Source organism: Xenopus laevis, chromosome 5L (genome assembly GCF_017654675.1).
Source record: "Xenopus laevis strain J_2021 chromosome 5L, Xenopus_laevis_v10.1, whole genome shotgun sequence".
NCBI classification, from domain to species: Eukaryota; Metazoa; Chordata; class Amphibia; order Anura; family Pipidae; genus Xenopus; species Xenopus laevis.
The window spans coordinates 69,131,905-69,149,014 of NC_054379.1; the positions used below are offsets into that span (position 1 = coordinate 69,131,905).

The 17,110-nt window shown below is 40.1% G+C and overlaps 1 protein-coding gene across 3 annotated transcripts in view; it reads left to right on the forward strand.

Annotated features, from left to right (window-relative positions):
• LOC108716142 (sodium/potassium-transporting ATPase subunit beta-1-interacting protein 2) overlaps positions 1 to 17,110 on the forward strand; it is a 658,173-nt gene that overhangs the window by 632,944 nt on the left and 8,119 nt on the right. For 2 of the 3 annotated variants that reach the window (XR_005961265.1, XR_005961266.1), the window contains 2 exons: positions 3,949 to 4,030; positions 13,229 to 13,345. Coding sequence is in view for 1 of the 3 variants with exons in the window: in XM_041562904.1 (XP_041418838.1) it covers positions 3,949 to 4,030 (82 nt within the window). In the remaining 2 variants the exon portion in view is untranslated. The remainder of the gene's footprint in view (positions 1 to 3,948; positions 4,031 to 13,228; positions 13,346 to 17,110) is intronic. The other variant, XM_041562904.1, reaches the window with a different exon arrangement.

Sequence of the window (17,110 nt, forward strand, 5' to 3'; positions counted from 1 at the left end):
CAAATTGTTAGTCATTCTTTTTCACTCAGGGGTCCACGTCTGATTTCTGTGAATCAATAACAAAGCCAAAGGGACTTGCCCCAGTTCACAGGCAGTCCATAAGCAAAACGATTTATATCAAAAGATATATGCCCCAAAGCTTTTCATTAGTAAAAATAAGTTATTTATTCAAATTCATATTAAAAATTGGATACATACTGACCCCACATGGCCCACCTTACACATTTGGTACCCTCCGACATTTTCAACCCAGGATTAAATTCTGGGTTGAACATGCTGTTAACAGAGACACCTATAAGTACTGGGGTGTTTTCTGAACAAAGATTTTTAGTGAAGCAGTACTCAGTTGTATGAAATTAAATCAAATGTGAAAAAATGGCTGTGCAAAAATTTTGCTACCCTTGTTATATTGCTAATTTGAATTAAGCCTTGAACTTCCTAGGCAGGTGTGTCCAATCATGAGAAAAGGTATTTAAGGTGGCCAATTGCAAGTTGTGCTTCTGTTTGACTCTCCTCTGAAGAGTGACAGCATGGAATCCTCAAAGCAACGCTCAAAAGATCTCAAAACAAAGATTGTTCAGTATCATAGTTTTGGGGAAGGCTACAAAAAGCTATCTCAGAGGTTTAAACTGTAAGTTTCAACTGTAAGGAATGTAATCAGGAAATGGAAGGCCACAGGCACAGTTGCTGTAAAACCCAGGTCTGGCAGGCCAAGAAAAATACAGGAGCGGCATATGCGGAGGATTGTGAGAATGGTTACAAACAACCCAAAGATCACCTCCAAAGACCTGCAGGAACATCTTTTTGCAGATGGTGTATCTGTACATCATTCTATAATTCAGCGCAGTTTGTACAAAGAACATCTGTATGGCAGGGTGATGAGAAAGAAGCCCTTTCTGCACTCACGCATCAAACAGAGTTACTTGGTGTATGCAAAAGCACATTTAGACAAGCCACAGTAATTTTGGAACAAAGTGCTTTGGACTGATGAGACAAAAATTTAGTTATTTGGTCATAACAAAAAGTGCTGGCATGGCTGAAAAAGAACACAGCATTCCAAGAAAAACAACTGCTAAACACTGTCAAATTTGGTGGAGGTTCTATCATGCTGTGGGGCTGTGGGGCTAGTTCAATGACTGGGGCCCTTGTTAAAGTCGAGGGTCGGATGAATTCAACCCAATATCAACAAATTCTTCAGGATAATGTTCAAGCATCAGTCACAAAGTTAGGTTACACAGGATGACCTGTGTACAATGACCCTTAACACGCTTATAAATCTACAAGAGCATTTATGCAGAGGGAGAAGTACAATATTCTGGAATGGCCATCACAGAAGCAGGCTGTCCATTCTCAGCAGCCATCAAATTTAACTGAACTGGAGAGATTTTGTATGGATGAATGGTCAAAAATACCACCATTCATCCAGACACTCAAAGACTATAGGAGGCGTCTAGAGGCTGTTACATTTGCAAAAGGAGGCTCAACTAAGTATTGGTAATATATCTCTGTTGGGGTGCCCAAAGTTATGCACCCATCTAATTTTGTTATAATTATAATATATAATTATATTATATATATATATATTTATTTATATATAATTATTTATATATATAATATATACTGTATATATATACTGTATATATATATATATATATATATATATCGTTTCAGAAAGTACCCGCACTCTGTCGTGGTACAGTGGTGATTGGACCAGCACTCCACTTGTGTTTTAAAATGATTTTATTGAATCATCACTTGAATTTACCAACGTTTCAGCCCCAAGGATGAGAAAGGCCTCAAGGGGGGGCGAAACGTTGGAAAGTACGTTGTGTGTGTGTGTGTGTGTGTGTGTATATATATATATATATATATATATATATATATATATATATATATATATATATATATATATACTATACTATAGTATATAGTAGAAATTGGAAGCACTCGTGGGCTTAGGTATAAATAGTGGATTCATTAAAATACATGGTCCCCGACATAAATGCGTGTCGGTTCTTCGTCAGGAAACACCCAGAAGTCATTACATTGTATAAATAGTCAAAAGCACTTATCAGTGAACAGTATCAATGAATTCATAATAGTCTGTTCTGCCAACACTACTACAAATCACTACTAAAGGGCAACATGTCCACCAAATTAATGTTTTTTTTTACGACTCAGCAGTTTAATATAAAACTAATTACCCTTTTTATATATTTAAATATCACCAGGAATAAAATTCCCAATAAGAGATTAAAATATTCCTGTGCAAATCAGTGCAAACTGTGCAAATAGTGTCAAACACCCAACCTTTACAATTTTATATAGAAAATACATTATTAAAAATTAAAAACATTTAATCAGAGGGACATGATTGAATTTATACATTCATTAAGGCCCCTAGGGGCCACTGTATCCAAAACCTGGATCCATTTGGCCTCCTTTTGTAGTAATATTTTGCCTCTATCACCCCCATATTTCAACGGGGGTACATGGTCAATCAGAATACAAGGAATGGAAGGAAATGAGTGTCCAAAGTGTACACAATGTTTTGCAAGATCACATCTCCCAGTAGTTAAGGCAATGCTTATAGTGGACCTGTGGTTATTCATCCGAATTTGAAAAGTCGTAGTACATGTTCTGACATAATAGAGCCCACACGGGCACACAATGCAGTATATTACGTACTCTGAAAGATATATGAATCTATGTTGAATATCATATTTTTTACCACTAGGTGGGTGAGAAAAAGAACCAGTTAATAGAAAACCACAGGTCACACACCAGCTGCATCGAAAGCAGCCCATCTTATTGACCTTAAGTCAAGATCTCAAATTCAGTTTGTAAATCAGTCATTGTTAATATATCTCGTAAAGACTTCCCTTTCCGATAAGCACATATAGGTTTGTTTTAAAAAAAAAAACGCAAATGAGTGTCCATTTGTAATATGGACCACTTTTTCTTAAACACAGCACTGATCTGCTTACTCACTAGAAAGAAAGAAGAGAAACATTGCTATCACCAGAATTCCTACGTATCCTGTTGTGCAGTCCCATTTTGGATCTAATGGCTGCCCTCTCCAGTTCTGTGTCAAAAAATTTACAATGATATACCCGACTGAGAAATATGTCTTGAATTTCTTGAGCCTTTTGCATTGCTATTGTAAGGTCAGAATTATTCTGTAATACTCTCAAAAATTGTGTTGCAATGTATGACATTTAAACCAATCTTTCTAGAATCTAATATGTCACTTACATAAATGTAGTGCTTAAAAAAGTTGAATTTTAACTCAAAAGGCTGTTGGACCGACCTGCACCTGGTGAATTTGCAGAAGGAATGTTATCTTCCAAAAATGTGCAATCCTCATCATTATAATTTGTTTAAAAGTGTTAAAGTTTTACTGACTATTCATATTCCAGAGACATTAGATGACTAGATATCATCCAGATACACACTTATAATACATTTCAGCAATTTAGAAAATCAAACTAAATTAAATTTTTCAATGTAATGTAGTAAAAACCTTTGGAAAAGGCATCTGTTTCAATTGCTACAAAACAACACTTATCTTGCATTACTTCTTTGGTAAAATAAAAAATGCATAAACTCTTACCAGCTTCTGTGGTTGTAATATTCTTCATACCGTTTTTGTTATGTCTTGCTCTAACAGCATATAATATAGACATCATGGATCCTCAGATGATAGATTATGACACATCCCACCAATTAAAAAGATTTAAAATGATGTATCTGTTTTATATAACACTTCTGTTATTATCACATCTCTGTTTATAGCATGAATCTTTTCCATTGTACATTCATGCAATTAGTTACTCTTACAGATTATTAGCAGCCTGTCAGATATGCCTGGAAGTTCCTACCTGATTGATAGCAATAGCATTTCTAAGGTCATACTGATAATGAAGACTTTTTTTTTCTTTCTTGCAGTTGATTTCATAGGTGGATTTGACTCATACGGTTATCAGGGTCCCCAAAAAACATCTCATCTACAGCTGCAGCCTATGTATATGTAAGTAATTCATTTTTTATAGATGTATGAGAAAAGCAGGTCAGTTATAAAACAACCATTCCCAAATTATATCAGAAAATACCAATTAAGTGTATTCCTTTTTTCCCCTATAAGCTAACCTCCAGCTAATCTCTTACTTATACATAGACACTGAGACAGATATTACTTTTCTAGCTATTGTGTGTAATGACTCCTTGGAAAATGATTTGATTTTAAATAGACTTTAATATGATTTCATAATAGCTTCTTGACTAAGCCCGATAGAATAAAAACCAGAACACTGCTCAGTAATTTGTACCTGCCATTAAATATCTACATCAATTTATTTAATTCAAGTATTTTTGATTCACTGAAATTGCTCTTTAGCTAAACTTACTGAATGAGGAATCTTGCCCCGAATTGTTGAAGTTCAGCTCTTATATTGCTCTTCAGCTTCATCCTGGTGTGCGGTAAATCTTCGGATCATTCCATTTTTTTCCTACAGTTTTCTAATGATTATAGGTATGGGACCTGTTATCCAGAATGCTCAGGACCTGAGGTTTTTCAGATAAGGAAACTTTACATAATTTGGATCACCATACCTTTACTATTCTAAATAAACATGAAAATAAACATCAAATAATACCAATAGGATTGTTTTGCATCCACAAGTATTAATTATATCTTGTTTTATTATTACTGAGAAAAACGGAAATATGTTTTAAAGCTTTTAATTATTTGATTAAAATGGAATCTATGGGAGACGATCCTTCCGTAATTCAGTGCTTTTTGTATAACGGGTTTCCGGATAACAATTCCCATACCTGAATATTATCTTTAGTGTAACGTGAGAACGCATGTATGCATAGGAATTGAGTTTGCCATTCAAAGCACAGAGGAGGTTCAAATAAAACTTGCAACTGTAGGTTTGTGTTTATTATATAGTCAAAATAGTCAGAATATCATGCGTAGGAGGTAGAATAGGGGCAGAGTTAAGTGGGGGTGCTACCATTAATTTTAAATTTGCTATACACATGTAAATAATTCTGACCGTTCCGGCAACTTGTTTAGAGTGAAATAGTGGTCTCATGTTCATTATTTGATCAAGGTTTGTTAAGGTATTGATCACTTAACCTGGGAAAATTGTTGGGCAAGGACCATATTGTGCCAAAGTTGAAGTCCTCTTCTGTGGCTTCCATGGGATCCAACTGTTGGTCCTGGGGCCAGGCATTCAAATCAGTTAACGTTGTTCCACCACCTGGTGACCAGACAAGCAAACCTACATGCATAGGGTCAGTTTAAGTACAGGCTCTAACCACCTTGATGAAACACAGCTTAAAATTCTGTAAAATAGAAAGTACAAGAAAAAACATTTAATGCAAAAGTTATGCATGGCATTGTATGAGAATGATGTACTGCTACATTTTGTCTCAGATCTGACTGTGTATATAGAATGTAAATGCTCGTGAGCCCAAGAATAAATGTTCCTTTATGAATAAAGAGCAAACATTAGGTGATACAGGCATATTTTCAGCTGAAGTATAATTTGTTACTTGCACAATTAATGTGTGAGGGCTTACCCTGGCGGTCTAGTGGGGGGACGGCAGGGACGCCTGCCACCCCCTCGGCGGGGATGCCCGCCATGTCTTCTTGCTTCTGCGCCGGATTGTTAGGGTGCGACCGTCGCACCTCTGCTGGTTAAATTGCAGCATGCGCGCTGGTGCAATGACGTCAGCGCACAATGGTGTTAAATTTGAAAATATTTAAAGAGCCATTCTGCAGTTTCTCATTGCCCGTTATAGGTTTGTTCCTGGTGCCTTTAGCTTTTGCTATTTTGATCCTGAGCTTGTTCCTGATTATCTGTTGTGACCCCTGCCTGTTCCTACCGATTCTGACCTCTGTATCCTGAACCATTGCCTGAGTTTTGACTACCTCTTCTGCTTTATCCCTCTGATTGATCTCCCGGTTTTGACCCTTGCCTGCCTGACCTCGCTTTGAACGCTGCCTGCCCAGACCCGGCCTGATTTGTTTACCGTGACATTATAAGGGGCCAATGGACGAAGAAGGTCAAGCTGCTGCTGCTGCTCCTTCCACCATTGATGCACTACTCACCACCTTGTTACAGCACCTGGAAGAACATGAGCAGAGGCAAGATTACCTAATGCAAGGTTTTCACAATTTGACTCGTCGACTGGATGCTTCTGTTCAGTCTCCAGCTCCAGTAGTCACCCCTCCTATGGCTGCCCCTGTGGGTTCTTCTGCCATGATGGGTAACATGCCTAAAACCCATGAACTAATTGTGTTCCCCAATAAGTTCAATGGGGACAGATCTAAATTCTTTCTATTCAGCGATTCGTAAGCTGCGCCAGGGAAAGCGGGATGTGGAAGTGTACTGCACTGAGTTCCGCTGATGGGCAGTAGAAACTGGGTGGAACGACATGGCTCTTCTTAGCCAGTTCCGGATAGGGCTCTCAGACTCTATCAAAAATAGCCTAGTAAATTACCCGCTATCTACTAACATGGATGACCTCATGTCTCTAGCCATCCAAGTAGATAGAAGACAGAGGGAGAGAAGGGGTGAGAGGAGAACTTCTTTTCCTTCTGGGATTTCCAATGTTAAGTCTTTCCTTCCCAATGTGGTTACTAATGTCAAACCTCCTAATCCCTCTGTGCCTTTACCTCAGGAAGAACCTATGCAACTGGGCATATCCCATCTAACTCCTGAGGAAAAGGCCTGTAAGCAAAATTTGGGTCTTTGCATTTACTGTGGGGAAAAGGGTAATTTTCTAAATCTATGTCCTAAGAGGCCGGGAAACTTCCAAGCCTAAATGGAGAAGTGGAGCTCCATTTGGGTGCAGAAATTTCCTCCCCCCATTCTTCCTCTAGGATTATGATACCAGTTAAATTAACATGGCCTACGGGCTCTGTCAAGGTTACTAATGTCAAACCTTTTGTGGATTCTGGGGCGAAGGGGAATTTTCTGTATGCTGCCTTCGCAGCAAGGTTTAAAGTTTCTTTAATCTCTATTAGCCCTCCAATGAGAATTTTAGCGGTGGACAAAAAACCTTTAGGTTCAGGCCTGGTAACCAAGAAAACTGTTGTTCTATCCATGTGTTCCAACAACTTATACTTTGAGGAACTAGCCTTTTTCATTATTGAGGGTGCTTCTTCCCCTCTAATTTTGGGGTTACCTTGGCTTCAGGCACATAACCCACATGTAGATTGGGTAACAGGGGAGATTCTCCAATGGGGTTATAAATGTAAGGGTTCTTGGCTTCCTCCCTTGTGGGGTTACCTGCACCTTATGCAAGCTTTTCCGATGTGTTCTCTAAGAAGGCCGCAGAGATTTTACCCCCACATAGACAGTATGACTGTCCAATCGACCTTATTCCTGGGTCTACTCCCCCTCATGGTCGAACTTACCCTCTCTCCTTGCCGGAAGCCCAGGCAATGAAAGAATATATCCAGGAAAACCTAGAAAGGGGTTTTATTCGACCTTCTAGTTCCCCTGCTGGGGCAGGTTTATTTTTTGTTGGTAAAAAAGATAGTGGTCTTCGTCCCTGTATAGACTACAGAGGTCTAAACAAGATCACCATAAAAAAATCGTTACCCCCTTCCTCTGATTTGTGAACTTTTTGATCAAGTTAAAAATTCCAAAATGTACTGGACTGGGCCCAGCCTCTGGGTTCTTAGGGTTTGCTAACTACTACCGCCAATTTATTAAAAACTTCCCTCTGATTGTAGCTCCTATCACAGATTTAACAAAGAAGGGTGCAGATCCGCGTAAGTGGTCTTCCGATGCGATCCAAGCCTTTGAAACCCTGAAAAAAGAATTTGTTTCTGCCCCCATTCTTCGTCATCCTGACACCTCGCTTCCATTCATTGTGGAGGTCGATGCCTCTGAAGTTGGGGCTGGGGCAGTCCTTTCTCAAAGGCATCCAACAACCAACAAAGTACATCCCTGTGCTATTTTCTCTAAGAAATTTTCGCCTGCTGAGGCTAATTACGACATTGGGAATAGAGAGTTGTTGGCTGTTAAATGGGCCTTTGAGGAATGGCGTCATCTGTTGGAGGGGGCTAAGTATGTAATAACTGTCTATACTGACCATAAAAATTTGCTATATATTGAATCTGCTAAATGACTGAATCCTAGGCAGGCTAGATGGGCTTTGTTTTTCACCCGATTTAATTTTTTTCTTACTTTTAGGCCTGGTACTAGAAATACAAAGGCGGTTGCGCTCTCTAGAAGTTTAGAAACTAGTGAGTGCATTCCCATTATTACCGGTGAGTTAATTGTGGCTGCTCTGGGATCTGACCTTGCCACACTCTTATCCTCTGTTCAGTCAACTGCCCCTGTAGAAACTCCCTCGGGTAGATTATTTGTTCCAGAAGATTTGAGGGAACAGGTTTTGGGTGAAGCCCATAATTCCAAAATGGCGGGACATCCTGGCATCGCTAAAACGGTGTCCCTTTTGTCTCGAAATGTTTGGTGGCCTTCCTTTAAGCAGGACGTCCGAAAATTTGTTATTTCTTGTCCTATTTGTCAGAGGTCAAAATCCTCTAAAAAATTCACAGGGGTTGCTACAACCGCTCAGAAAAAAGCAGCTGATAGGTCTCGTAGAGAGGCACCCAAATATCAGGTAAGAGACTCTGTATGGTTGTCTACAAAGAATATTAAGCTCTCTCAAGTTGGGGCCCAGGTTCATTGGTCCATATCCCATCATTGAAGTAATTAACTCCTCTTCTGTTCGTCTCAAACTGCCTGATAATTTCAAAATTTCTAATTCTTTTCATGTGTCTCTTCTAAAGCCAGCTTCACAGGTCCGTCAATTGTCTGTTCCTCCCCCAGTGTTGGTTGTAGGTCAGTCTGAATTTGAAGTCCAAGAGCTCCTCGATTCTCGCCTCGTGCGAGGTAAGCTCCGGTGCTTGGTTAAATGGAAGGGCTATGATCCCAATGGGGGGACTCTTGGGTTTCAGTTAGTGACTGACCGTCTCAGGAAACTATTCCATCAGAAGTTTCCTGAGAGAGCTGGGGTCCAGTGGCCCCCCTAGAGGGGGGGTAATGTGAGGGCTTACCCCGGTGGTCTAGTGGGGGGACGGCAGGGACACCTGCCGCCCCCTCGGCGGGGACGCCCGCCACGTCTTCTTCCTTCTGCGCCGGATTGTTAGGGCACGCGCAGCGCATCTCTGCTGGTTAAATTGGCGCGAAATTTGAAAATATTTAAAGGCCCATTCTGCAGTTTCTCATTGCCCATTATATGTTTGTTCCTGGTGCCTTTAGCTTTTGCTCTTTTGATCCTGAGCTTGTTCCTGGTTATCTGTTGTGACCCCTGCCTGTTCCTGATGATTCTGACCACTGTATCCTGAACCATTGCCTGAATTTCGACTACCTCTTCTGCTTTATCCCTCTGATTGATCTCCCGGTTTTGACCCTTGCCTGCCTGACCTCGCTTTGAACGCTGCCTGCCCAGACCTGGCCTGATTTGTTTACGCTCACTTTCTGCCTGCCTTGACCCGGCCAGTTCCAACTACGATTCCGTTTAACACCTTGTACAAAGACTTTGCTAACAGTTGTGCCCCTCTGCTTATCCAGAACCTCTAGCCTTGCACCTCTCGTTTAAGACCTGGTGGCATCCAAGTAGCTGAGGGCTCCTCCCGAGGCCAACGGCAGTCACACTACAGGTGAAGCACGAGCCGAGACCAGGGTGCTTGCCATTTGTTCTGGTGTTGGGTGCTGACCGTGACATAATGTTGCAGACACATAATGCAAAAACTCTGTTTACAAGATATAAAATATACTCAGTATATGTATAACTAATTATGTACTACCAGACATAGAGATTATACTTTTTTAATTACTTCATTTCATTTAGTTTGCATGTCACCAATTCACAAATAACCTTAAAATGCCCCTCTTCTAGCATTACACAGAGAACCCACGGAGACTGATAAAGTGGTATATAGTTATTTCATTTACCTCACTGCCCTGACCATGAAGAACTCTTCCCAGGGTGTAACTGTGCTAAGAAGTTTTTTTAGTCATGTTTTTTTTTTACTTCTCCTGCAAAACTAAATAGATTATGTTATATGGGTTGCAATGTTTACACCAGATCCAGTAACACATTACAACAAATACATGGTTAGTTTTCAAACAAGTGACCAGTATATGCTACCGCTCAACTCATATTTGCTATTAGCATATCCTCTCCTAAATTCTGAACCTCCATGACCTGCATGATAGTAAACCTCTTCGGTCTGGGCAACTGGAACTGAGCAGGCTCCTTTGTAGATGATATACAGTACAGTTGTGCATCTCTTTATGAACGACCAAGGAAGGTGGCTTAATAGACAAAACTTATATTTTCACTTAGAGAAAGTGTTGGATGGCCAGAGTGTAACAAGAAGAAACTCACATAGTAAGTAAGAATCTAAGGAAGGTTAACTTGAAAAAATAAAGAGTTTGCACAAGCATGATTATTTTAAAGATAATTAACATTTTTTCTAAAAGAAACCTTTAATATGTTTGCCATGCCCTTGAATGTCTTTTCTTTGTAATACTACATCTCATTTAATTGTATTAAATGTATTTGTCAGTTCTGTACAGCAATATTCATTCAGACTCTACCCTCACTGCTAAAAGCTTAGCTCCAGTAAAACAATATGGGTTTAACTGTAAGAAACTCTTGCACACTCTGTCACAGTTAAGGCAAAATTGTATATCAGAACTTGGTATGTGTAGATTTATCTGTCAAACTATTCTTGGAAATGATAACGCAGTATATTAAATACTGTAATTTCTGTACTGATGCCAGAAAAGGAACATTTTTGACCTAACATATTCTGCAAGCAATAACATCCTGCTTAAACTACATTGATGTTAGCTTAGTAAGAATGAATGCAGAGTCATATAAATAAGCACTATACAGTGTTTAAGGCCTTAGTATGTATACTCTCTATTTTTCCTTATATTGGGTGCATTTTAATCTTACTGTTTCTGGTGTTATACTTTTATTTTGTTAGTCCCCTCCCATAAATGTTCACAAAGTACATTTCTACACTACAAGACAATAGTGGTAATTTGCTACCCCATGAATACAGTGCTGCCTGCACTTGCACATCCTTCAGACAGGGCTAGCCTGAATAAGCACTCTGGGGTAAATGTTAGTTTACTCCTTAATGTTAAATATAGAAGAGATCATCTTGGAGTTGACACTGGGCACATAACAGTTTTAAGCATTTTTTTCTGATGATTAAAAGCTCAGAGGTAGGTGTGCCACATTTTCAAGCAACAGTCATCTGGGACACAAGAGAACCCTCAACTGAAAGCAATTTTCATCTAAATGAATAGGGAATGTATCTGAACTTTTGTTGCTCACCTTGGACGACTAACCACCAGGGAAATAAAATTCCCAGAATTGCTCTGTGTGCCAGAGTCCAAACAGCATGCAGCCTGCAGCCTTGTGCCTCTTCATGGTCTGTTCTAATATTCCAGAAGGAGGAGAAAATATATAAAAATAAGAGAGAAAAATCACGGGACAAACAGAGATAAAAACAAACACTACTAAGATAGCAAAGATGGGGGGAAAAGAAAATGAAACAGCAGAACATATAAACAGAAAAAGACTAAGAGAGAGAGAGACTTTAAAGGGTATAATAGGTCATAGCACCTGTAGTACAGGTATGTGACCTATTTCCAGAATGCTTGGGACCTGAGATTTTCTGGATAAGGGCTGTTTCTGTAACATGGATCTTTAACCTTAAATCTATCCTTTAAACATTAAATAACCCAACAGGCGGTTTTACTTCCAATAAGCATTCATTTTTGGATCAAGCATAATGTACTTTTTTATTATAACAGAGGAAAGAAGGAAATCATTTCTACAAATGTCGATTATTTGGTTAAAATGGTGTCTATGGGAGTTGGCCTTCCCATAGTTCTTAGCTTTCTGGATAAAGAGGTTCCGGATAACGGATCCCACACCAGTAGCAGCGAGTCCTTGTTAAATGACATATAGGACTTTGCATTACTCAAGTTAAATTATAGTCATTCAAACTGAGCTGTTTCTGTAAATTGAATGTATGGTACTTCTTGGGAATATATAAGAAAATGTCATTTTATACTGCTTTCGAAGGGGATTGTGAGTCTAAGATTTCTCACTCTGTTGGTCACACTAGTGCTCACCCACTTTCAATTTTAGAAATGTATTTATCAAATGGTGAACTCTAAATCTCACCCATTGCTAAATACCAGAATTGGACTGGTTTCAACAGGACCTGAGAATGAATAGAAAATGGGTGGATTTTTCTGCGGTGCGCTTTAATCTCACATATTGATAAATCTGGCACTATGTTATTAACATACTGTAGACAGTATGTAGCTGCTGTATTTCAGAGAAGCACTGATGATCTGTCTTTTTATTCTGCCTCTTTATTTCAATAATATTTTTGGAAGTCAACATGCAACACATAAACATATAATTGTCACACTCACAATTTGCACTGAATACCTTTAAAATGTACAGTTTTGACAGCTAGTTAAAAATTGGTTACCTGGTTAAATTGTTTGCTTGCTTCAGGCCTGCATCTTTCAAGCAACATTATACTTTATAAGGGATGATATGCACCAGTCCTTAATAATTTTAAGTTTTAATCCAGGTACAAAAAGCAGCAAACATTGGTGTTTGCCACCCAAATAGTATGAATTCTATGCAATAAATCTACAGTTTTACATCCAGATTTTTCAAACTGGACCTAAACAGTCACATGTTGTATGGCAATGGATTGCCATTAAAAAAATTAAGAGAGTTGATGTGTCAGAATCTATCTAGCCATGGAATTTATTAAGTATTACTGCTTAAAGAGACCTGTTCATAAACTAGTATCTGGCTATTTACCATTTCATTTAGATGCATATTTCATGGCTGCAAAGAACTCAGGGCAGTCACCAATGTGCATCTAAATGAATTGCTTATCAGGGGGTACCCGTACTTTACCAATGTGGCTCGAAATGTTATTATATCCAGTCAGAATCTACAATTTTAAGTGTACTTAAGAGCAACTGTTTATCTGCATGTGCAGTTTTATTGCCCTGATATTTTCCTCCCATTCATACTACAGTTGCCAGTATTGCTTTTGATAGGGTTGGGAAGTATTGTTAGAAGTATAGCAAGTACCTGTTAAAAGGGTCACTTGTTCCTAATTTCCCTTTCTTGCTCATAGGAGCCAGATCAGAGATGACCTGAGGAATCAGTGTGGCTGGCCTGCAGGAGATCCATAAAGTATGACAAGAAATGTGTCTTCATGTATTCCTATTGCCCAAGCACTAGTGACAATGAGGTGAGATGCACTTTGCTTGCAGAGATGAGCCACATTACAAAACAACATCTAATAGGGCAATGTACTCACAGTTGTCCAGAAATATTAACCCATAGCAACAAATAATGTTTGCTTACATTTACATTTCGGTACATTTATATATTTAGTTTGCTTATACATACTTGAATGGAGTTCAGTAAAAGCAGATGTTCATTATAAAAGTATTTAATATTTCTAGATAGAATTTACCTTCACTCCCATACTTTAATGGAAAGAATCAGAGCACAGACACTTCTAAGATGGTAGATGAGAAAAACTACAACTCCAGTCATCAAACTTCTGAAACCTTTGGTTTCTACACCCCTGAGTCTGGTTGATTTTTCTAGGTATCCAACCAAATGGCTTACAGGCTGTTCAGATTAGTGATGTGCAGGTCAGGAAAATGCAACCCGCACCCAACCCTAACCCGCAAAACCTTAACCCACACCCGACACTAACCTTTGCCATTGTAGGCAACATTTTGTGCCCAACTAAACTTGTGCCTTCTACTTTTGCACGTGCATCTGTTTAAAATATAGGAAATCTTCAGGAATAAAGGAGTGTATTCCCCCAGTCTGTTGAACATCCAACACTAAACTGCAACAATTGGCCAAATTTCAACCCGATCCCACCAAACCAGTGGTCAACTCCGTGGTCAGCATATGGTTTCAGGTCAACCCGCACATCACTAGTGCAGATGGATACAGGGCCATTGATCAAACAGGGGGTGGGCAAATGCTATTTTTTCATTAATTCAGATTGATGGCCTAACAAGGCTGTCCAACTGGCGCCACCTCATGTGGCCCTTCCCATCAAAGTCTGCCTGCTGTGTTTTTTTACCATATGTAAGATTTAAAAGATATCACTACAGACATTAACTGGCCCCTGCATTGTCTAAACCTCAAATTCAGACTAATCCCCTGTATTGTTCACACCTGTGATCCCCCTGTATTGTTCACACTTGTGACACCTCTATAGTTCACACCCCTAAAGCCCTGTACTGTTCACACCTGAGACCCAGACTGAAACTGCCCAGATTGTTCACCTGTTCACACCTTATTCAAAATGCTAAAGGGGCACCAGCACTGTTTCACTGTATGTAGTACATATCAGACTGGTCCTGATTCCTGTCTCCTGCTCTGTTCTTCCCTCCATATGCTCCCTGTGTGTGTCATACTTTGATATTTGTTCTGGGGGTTTGTTAGCATTTGAAAATGATTGTTCCTGGCCCCTAAAGTGTTTAATCATATGCTGGAGTACTGTATTATACACAGGGGAGGAGGAGGCATATGGATTTATGGGTATGTCTTAATATAACTAAACTTTTTTCACATATGAGTGGCATCCTTGCCAGGGCAGGCACAAGGTAGTTTGGCACCCTAGGCAAGAGCTTTAATCAGTGCACCCCTGTCCTGCATTACCATTTCCCTCCTTACCATGATGGTTTTTAAATAAAGAGAGCAAGAAAGTGTACAACACTTTCATTTATATTACTGCCCCCTGTACCTGCACCAGCAGCCATCCATCATACAGCCTTCCTGCAGCCATCAAAATACCCCCAATCTTTACCTGTGTCAGCAGCAGCCAAAAATAAATCAGATCACATCATATTGCCCCCAAGTATTTATTTACCTGTACCAGCGCCCAGCAGCAACAGCAAACATATGGCCCCCAAATCTGAACCTGGCTGTGCCAGCAGGAAACTTTACACTTTACAGTAATAGAAAGAAAGTCTTCAGTTCAGTGCAACTGTGCAGGGCTGAGAGCAGCAGCGAGCCACACCAAGCAGGCCGCCAGCTCTCTGCACATTGCGCTGCACCGCACAGAAGGAGCTCTTACTTGCCGGCAAAAGGGAGAAGGTGAAGGAGATGGATTCCACCCAACTGGGTGACCATGATTACTGAAACAAATTGTTAAATAAACGCTTGAAAAAAGTACGCCCCTCAATGATGGCGCCCTAGACAGCCACCTACTCTGCCTACCCCTAGTTCCGGCCCTGATCCCTGCAGTGAGCACCAACCATTTGGTTTTTCAGTGTGCTATTAATGTAGACATGGTCTTGCGGTAATGGGTGTGGTTTAAAGTGGGTGTGGTCTAAAACAGGGAGTGGCTAACACTGGCTTCCGTTATCGGCCCTCTTCCATGTAGATTGGAAAAATTCCGGCCCTTGGACAGCACTGGCCTAAATGATCGTATGTAAAAGAAAGTGAAGGGCTGCAGTACAACTCTAAACATAATCAGCCAATTTATTGACAAGGTGCAACAATAGTTGTAGAAATGTATTGTTTTAATAAATCAAATTAGATCAGACATTATTGAAGGATAATGTGCTGAAGCAGACATGTGGGCAGAAAAAAACATGGCCTTATGGTAGATATTGGCTAAATATGGGCATGTGTGCCCAGCATTACTGAATATAAACATAACTAGGAATTGTTAAGTGTGAAGGTTTGTAACATCTAGGGAGTAAAAGCAGTAAAATTATTTAAATATAGAAACACAGAAAATACTTACAGTAAAGGGATGTTATTAAATGTATCATTAAGGGATTAATGAATTTCAGGGTCAGGCCAGGTCAGGTGGGCGCCCTAGGCAACCCGGCCTGGCAACCCCCCCAGGGAGCAGGCCAACGTGACTCCAAGGGGAGGGAACTGAGAGCAGCGAGGGAGCCAGCGCGACTGACAGGAGAGAGTAAACAGAGAGCAGGGAGGGAGCCGGCCGGCACGACTCCGAGATGAGGGGAGGGAACAACTGAGAGCAGAGAGGGAGCCGGCTGACAGAAGAGGAAGAGAACTAAGAGGAGGGAGCCAGCGCGACTCAGAGATGAGGGGAGGGAACAGAGAAGAGGGAGGGAGTCGGCCAGCGTGACTGACAGAGGAGAGAGCGAACAGAGATCAGGGAGGGAGCCGGCCAGCGTGACTCAGAGATGAGGGGAGGGAACAGAAAGCAGGGAGGGAGCCGGCCTGACTGAGAGAGAAGAGAGAGGAGGGGTGAGCGAGGGAACAGCAAAGGAGAAGAGGTTCACAGGAGGGAAGGAAGACAGAGGAGTGCGGACTGGGGGTAGGCAAAGGACAATTTATAGAGGTAGCTGCCCAGCGCCCCCCTATCACTGCGCCCTAGGCAGCTGCCTCTTCTGCCTACCCCTAGTTCCGGCCCTGATGAATTTCGAAGTAATGAGAGTTTTTTTGAACTCCCATAACTTCGAAATTTGAATAAAAAAGACCAACCTAAATGTATTAAAAAATCAACTATTTTGCGGGTGAATAGGCTGTATTCGATAGGTCAAATCGAAGTAAGTGTGTATTTGATTGTATTCGAATCGAAGTATTTTCAAAAAAAAATTTGACTCCAGATAGGTTCTAGGAGGTCACCCATAGGCTAAAACAGCAATCTGGCAGGTTTTAGATGGCGAATGATCGAAGTTTTAAAGAGACAGTACATGTTACATTTCGATATTCTATTTTTTTCAATTGAATTTGGACTATTCCCTAATTGAAGTAAACAAAAATAGCTCGAAATTAGATTTTTTTTTTTCTTTGAATTTTCAATTCGACCCTTGATAAATCTGCCCCTAAATGTAGGTTTTAAAAAATAAAGAAAAGGACTGATGCCTGAAATATGGTACACTAAAGAAAAATCTTTTAACATTCTGTTAGCGATTTCTATTTATAGGGCTATATATATATCATAGTTGCTGGTGCTCCTGGACAATACCTGTTTGCTTTGTTTATAAAGGGACAGAAAATC